Source organism: Olea europaea, chromosome 3 (genome assembly GCF_002742605.1).
Source record: "Olea europaea var. sylvestris chromosome 3, O_europaea_v1, whole genome shotgun sequence".
Taxonomy (NCBI): Eukaryota; Viridiplantae; Streptophyta; class Magnoliopsida; order Lamiales; family Oleaceae; genus Olea; species Olea europaea.
Window position 1 is genome coordinate 3,099,218 of NC_036239.1, and position 7,109 is coordinate 3,106,326.

At 36.6% G+C, this 7,109-nt stretch overlaps 1 protein-coding gene across 2 annotated transcripts in view; it reads left to right on the forward strand.

The window, feature by feature from the left end:
* The window catches only part of LOC111382190 (aspartic proteinase oryzasin-1-like), a 4,947-nt gene extending 2,438 nt beyond the window's left edge, over positions 1-2,509 (forward strand). For both annotated transcript variants that reach the window (XM_023006102.1, XM_023006096.1), the window contains exons 6-14: positions 15-183; positions 317-356; positions 575-639; positions 752-865; positions 952-1,016; positions 1,155-1,311; positions 1,394-1,513; positions 1,761-1,849; positions 2,188-2,509. In XM_023006102.1, the coding sequence (XP_022861870.1) occupies positions 15-183; positions 317-356; positions 575-639; positions 752-865; positions 952-1,016; positions 1,155-1,311; positions 1,394-1,513; positions 1,761-1,849; positions 2,188-2,272 (904 nt within the window). In that variant the 3' untranslated portion in view covers positions 2,273-2,509. The remainder of the gene's footprint in view (positions 1-14; positions 184-316; positions 357-574; positions 640-751; positions 866-951; positions 1,017-1,154; positions 1,312-1,393; positions 1,514-1,760; positions 1,850-2,187) is intronic.
* The last annotated feature ends 4,600 nt before the right edge of the window (positions 2,510-7,109 follow it).

The window sequence follows — 7,109 nt, forward strand, 5'->3', positions numbered from 1 at the left end:
ATTCCAAATTACAGGTACAGCATGGTCGATCAAGGTCTTGTCGATGAGCCAGTATTCTCTTTCTGGCTTAATCGTGATCCAGAAGCAGAAGAGGGTGGTGAGATTGTCTTTGGTGGCGTTGACCCCAAACATTACAAGGGAAATCATAGTTATGTTCCGGTGACACAAAAGGGTTACTGGCAGGTAGTTGAAGATGGATTATTTACCTATAGATTGGTTCTTCTTAGATAACATCATATCAAATTATCAATGGTCTTACTTTCCTTCTCCACGTCTTCTTTTGTTCTCATATATGTGTATATCCTTCTTTTACCAGTTCAAAATGGGAGATTTTCTTATCGGAAATCTATCAACAGGTAACTTCTGCAGCTATTTTAATCCAGAAGATTATCTTGTAATAAAAAAATTGAACTAAAAGAATACATAATTGTTTTGTTTCTGTCATGTTATTTCATTTTGACTCTTTAACTAGAGCAAGAATTGATGGCATCATGCTCTATACTGGAAGATTTGAGTGTGAAAAACTAAAACAATCCCTAATAAATTAGACCTGTCTTTTCCATTCTACCTTCAGGTTTTTGTAAGGGTGGTTGTGCTGCTATTGTCGATTCTGGAACTTCCTTGCTTGCTGGTCCAACTGTACGTTTCCCCCCTAAATATAACATTCATTTACATTTCTTATTATGTACATGGCTTTGTTGAACTTATTATGCCACTTCAAGGCAATAATAAAATTCCTTGTGAATTTCAGACGGTTGTTACTCAAATCAACCATGCCATTGGAGCAGAAGGAGTAGTAAGCATGGAATGCAAAGAAATTGCCTCACAATATGGAGACATGATATGGGACCTTTTGGTATCAGGGGTATGTTATACTTTTACCTCTTACCACCCTCTTACTCCAGCCTACTTCAATATCTGAAATTAACATAACTTGTTATTTTTCTGCAGGTACAACCAGACGAAGTTTGTTCACAGGTCGGTTTATGTCATTCCAATGGAGCTCAGTCTGTGAGGTGTGCAATCCTTAAATGTGAATTTTTTATTTTATTTTTATTTTTTGGCCTAAGTTTCTTGTTTGGTAGTATTATTATGAAACCCCGAAACCATGTTGATCTAATCTGTCGTATCTGCTTGAACTTGATTTGTTCCAGCGCGAATATTGAAATGGTTGTTGATAAGGAGTACAAGGACGGAACATCAGCTCATGATAGTGCACTGTGTACAGCCTGTGAAATGGCTGTTGTTTGGATTCAAAACCAGTTGCAACAGGATGGTGTAAAAGAAAAAGTGCTAGAATATGTGAATCAGGTGATTTTTATTATCTTCTGCTACAGCCGGAGAATTGGCTCGTAATGTTTGTGTTCAAACGTTGACTTTTATGTTTTGATAGCTTTGTGAGAGGCTACCTACTCCGGCGGGCGAGTCTGTAATTGACTGCAATTCCCTATCAGACATGCCAAATGTCACATTTACCATTGGAGGCAAAGCTTACACTCTCACTCCAGACCAGGTTAGTTTATTTGGTAAAGTTGCTTATTTTTCAATCTCAGCTTATGAATGGAGTTATGGAGAGGAAAAATTATAAATTTACTGAGCCTAATGTTATTTACTTGATCAATTGCAAATTTCTATTTGAGTTGCGATCTCCACTGCTAGAAACTCCTTCATAATTCATTCCGAAAAGATTTGTGTGTATCGAGTGGCTTTCAACTGTTGAGAAAAATCCCCGTCCCTAAACTGTTTTGTTTTGCTGGCAGTATATTCTCAAAACTGGTGAAGGTGTCTCCTCAATTTGCATCAGTGGATTTATGGCTCTGGATGTACCTGCACCTCGTGGACCTCTGTGGTACGTTATATTACGGTTATACTACATGTACATAATGGTCTACACACATGATGTGGTGAAATAATATTGAGTCAGATTACTTTCAACCAAATTTATCGATGTGGTGAAATAATATTGAATCAGATTTCTTTCAACCAAATTAAAAATAAAAATAAAAATAAAAAATTTATATACATACACTTCTCCACCTGTTTTTTGGGCACCTCAGCTGTAAGTCATTAAGTATAAGTAGCATTATTCTTTATTTTCTGCAGTAAACATTCGTCCTCTGGCCCGTCCTTGAACCAATGGTGAAATTGTCCTAAGCTTATTCTAAATATTCTCATACGTGGGTGCAGGATTCTTGGAGATGTGTTCATGGGCGTTTATCACACTGTATTCGACTCTGGAAATCTTCAACTGGGTTTTGCCGAAGCTGCATGACAAGCACTTTTTAGGCGAGGACATGTCATGTAGTCGTTAATAGTTGCTATTAAGCAAACTTGACATATGGCCTGTGGCTGTATCGTGTAATTTCTATATCTATCGTTGTGGCTTTTGATTTGGGATTTACTTGTATGTATATGCAATGCTATCTTCTTGTTCCAAATGAGATTCTGCAGTTGCTAAACACCTAATTTGAATCATTTCTACATGTAATTGATAAATGCCTCTGCTCCATTTCATGTGTGGCCATTGACAATTTGCATGCAAAAATTCCTGGATTAGGCAACCCAAGAATCTTCCATTTATCTTCTCATTGATCAAACAGAAAGCCAGAAAGTGTCCGAGATGCTTGAAGATGACAAACGTAGAATGGATGGGAAATGCCAAGAATTCAACTAAGTTTGTTCAATTATATGCTAAAGAAATTCGTTTTCGTTATGATGCGAACCAAATATTCCAAGTGCAAAAAAGATTATTTAGAGAGATGTTATCAGTCTTGAGCAATAATTTTCAAAGTCAAATCAGTCTAAAAGCCAAATATTCTGTTCACAATACGAAACTTCGTAGTAAAAATCTAACAAATAATTTAGAGTCAAGGCCTGATTATTCAGTTGTATATATTTTATCAAATTTCATTTTTTTTTTCAAACTCATTTTTAACTACATTTTTTCCTAATAAATAATTATGCATTTGTATTCAGAATTTTTCTTTACTTTTTAACCCATATATTCTTCAAAAAAGAAAAAATAAATCACTTTTTATAAAATCTATTCTTAAAATATCTACTCCAAACATGTTAGTTTTCTAGAATTTTGACATGTGAAATTAATTTTTTAGCATTTTAGTAATTTAAATTACGGGTATGAGAGTGGATGAAAAATTTTGTGTAATGAGTAAGAACTTTGAATCATTTTATTGGTTTTGACAGTATTACCCCTTTATTTTTAAAATATATAACTATTTTTACTTAAAAATAAGATAAATGAACTCCTTGAGTTTTTTTTTTTTTTTTTTTTTCTATAAGTAATAATTTTAAAAAGCTACAAAATTTCGCCCCCATTCTGTACCCATTTTTTAATTCAGCAATTCCTCTGTAAATGCTGCCACTGTTTTTTTTTTTTTTAATTCATTAATCGATCGATTGTTATCAAGTGTCATCTGTATGAATTCTGACAATCATTTTCTATTCATACAGCAAATCTGTTTTCAACTAGTGTGGGTACCATGTTAGACAAAAAGGGCGATGGCAATCAGAATTTGAGGCCTCATGCGTTTGGAGTTGTCAGTTCAATTTTGGTGTTTCAAACTTTCCATTTCTACCCTTCAATATCTTTATAGGTGGCTTTTGCAAGTACATTCCAATTGCATCTAAGAGCAAAATAATCATCAAGGCTCAATGGCATTATCATTCTTAGGATAAAGCTCTTTTTTTTACAGAGGTTTTATCGACCCTTAACATGGGATCGGTCCCACGTGGACTCCGATGTAATAAAAAATGAAGAAAAAAATCTCGACCCGACCCCTTTGTGAGAGCCCTGTAAGGATTCTGTAATGTGTTGGGCGTCATTCTTATATCCATCTCTGACAAAAATTTTAGAGGATGTACCGTGTACCGAACAAATGCGGTAGGAAAATGAGATGTGTTTAAAAAAAACTAATGATGAGCATCAAACGGGAACGAAGTAAGTTTGCCTTGTCCAAAGTACTGAAAATTATTGCCATTACTCTTGATAAAAATTAGTCCACTCATTGTGCAAGCAGAACAGCACATTAATTCCTAAACAATAGAATATTTCTGTCTCTTTTCTCGAATTTAATTATTTTAAAGCACTTAATTTATTTCGAAAGATATCGTTTAAAGAGCCGTTTAGCTCTAATTTCACTCCTTTTAATCCCAGCCATCGACCAGATTGTGGTCTTCAGGATCTGTAGATTTATTAGTTCACCACCACCACCCTTTATACCCTCGCCCAGGTACTATAAACACCACAACTTCACAGGCATCGGGAAATCTAAAAACACCTTATTCTTAATCCCCTCAATGTTGAAGGCAATGTCGGAAGCTGCAAAGAAAGTAGTGCTTTAAGCTTTACTTCATTTGTATAATGTTCTTCCCGGCTCGTCAGCCAATGGTATGCATAAGTTCATTAATAAAGGGCCGAAAAGTGTACTGAATCTTTCTATATTCTTATTCCTTCGGTTTTTTATTCACTTTTATAATATGCCTCCTTATTTGTGATGTATATTTAAATCGATTAAAATTTCAAATGAAAGTCAACAAAAATTTAATTTAGGAGCTACCTAACCGGATTATTTTTTTGCTACATTAGACGTAGTGCAAGATTTTGTGCATTGCATCGTAGCAACTAAATCATCTTTTATATATTTTAGGTAAGTATGTATCAAAAATAAATTGACAATCGATTAAATAAGATTATATAGTTATGGGTTGGTTGACAAAGAGTTGAAAAAAGTTGTTGATACAATAAAATAGAGGTTAAAATTGAAGTTTGATCACACTAGATATGGCAAGTCGACACTATTAAAGATGCATCTTCACTCCTCGACTCTAAGCAATAATTTGCAAAAGACAAAAGATGACTTCTACGATATTATAAAAAGTGTGTGTGTGTGTGTGTGTGTGTGTGTGTGTGTGTGTGTGTGTGTGTGTGTATATATATATATATATATATATATATATAGATCGACGAACTCCATAAAAATTTAATATAAAAAACTATAATTTTTAGCAATTATTCCTTCTAATATACAAAATGGGTGGCAAGGATTAAAATATACGGTCACCTAACATAACGGCTGGAGGTACGATAATCTCGATCAAAATATAACATCAAAAGGCTCGACACGCACAATCTCGTTATCACTGCTACAGACTACTTCACCAAGTGGGTGAAAAGAATACCAATGGCTAAGGCGTCGATGGGAAAGGTGTGGCATGCTTCATTTACACTCATATTCTTTATGGCTTAGGTCGATAAGTCATTCGTCCTCTCTCTCTACGGTCGAGCTCCTTCGGATCCTCGAGTTCTCTTAGCTCCTCAGCCTCGTTTATTCTGATATCGAATCTTCTCAGCCCTCCTAAAGTTGCTGAATACTTCAAGAAAGGGAGTAATCAATGAGCAGTCAAACCCAAGAGAAGTCAAATGTCTAGCCTCCCTCTTACCATTCTTTAGCTGGCGAATTCAATGAGGGATTCTTTAGCCAAAAGACGGTAATTAGCACCAGCCACCCGAGCAAGGGTAGAAAACCGCTGGAAAGGGTACTTCATATGAACCGCCATGGATCCACATGGATGGTGGGAGTTTCAAAAACTCCGAATTGAGATAGGAGAGAGATCTTTTCTCAATTCCCTAACCCTGAAGCATTTAGCAAACTCCGCAGAACCGATCAAGGACTTTTGAGAACTTATTGTTACCCCCAATCCACCCAAAGCAGATTCATAGACTTTGGCGACTTCCTGATCGGCAATGACATCTCGGGCCTCCATTATCACAGGACCGGCCCTGCCCCCAAGGTACTATAAATAGCACAACTTCACAGGCATTGGGAAATCAAAAAACACCTTATTCTTAATCCCCTCAAAAACCCTCCTAGTCTACTGTAAAAATGGCAGGAAACAACGGGCAGAAGAAGTCATCTTCTTGTTGTATCTCTCTTTTCAACATCTTCAAAGGCAAAAGGCCGAGGGGTCGAAGGGCAGCTGAAGATACAACTCCTCCAGATTCTTTAAAGGGAATCAAAAAGGAAGCTTCTGATTACAGCTCTTCAACCGAACAGAAGTGGAAAAATGAAGTAGGTCCAACTGTTGAGCAAAATGTTGAAGAACATAACAAAACAGCAACCTTGAATTCATCGGAAGATGATAAGCTCTTGAAAATGTTAATCACAAGTAGTTTGCAGATGTAAACAAACATTGATACAAGTTCAAATCAAGCAATATGAACATGAGTAAGAACTTGATTGCGTGTAGATTGTTATTATAGTGGTGAGTTGTGAGTTGCAAATAACAGAATGTATGAATAAAATTAAGCCTTGCTCAAGGTGTTGACACATAAAAATTCAGCCCAAGTCGAACAGCCCAAGGAGTAAAGCCCAATTGGAGAATCCCCAAAACAGACAGCCCAAAGAATGAAGTTCAATCAAACGAGTCAAGGTGAAGGCCCAAACAAGAGGCCCAAGAATGCGGTAATGCCATCGCCCAAGTTTGCAAGTCGCTCAGAATCTGAACGAACGGGTGTCATACGGTCGCCCAGAGCTGTTATTCTACTCTCGCCCAAACCTTCAAGTCGCCTAAGGTGTCAACAAACATAACGCATCGTAATTATCAAGGAATGCAGTTATCAAGGCAGTTGTTAAAGTAGCCTTATCACGTTCCACAACTCAAGGAAGTCAATCGAAGGCAGTTGGACGATGAAAGATAATGACAGCAGTTAAAAGGCGGTTTCATGACAAAATGGCCACTACAAAGAAAGTGGGTAGTTATAGGACGATCAAGCAGTTTTCAGAGTAGTTAATCACAAAGAGATCGTCTATGAGGTATAAAAGGGAGAAAAGGCGTAGAAGCAAAGGACCGAATCCAAAACTCTTGAACAAGAGAATATGTAATTTTCATTTCTTTAGACTTAAACACTTTCCTTTCTGTAACTCGTGTGCTTGCGCCCCTTGGAGGCACGTTGTTTTTTCGTTTCCAATTGTAAAGTTCATCGCCAATAAAAGAACACCTCTTTTTGGGACTTTGTCTCAAGAGGTTTCGTCCCTTACACAATCGTCTGATCCCCTTTAATTGTTAGCGAGTTAACCCGCGCGAAACAA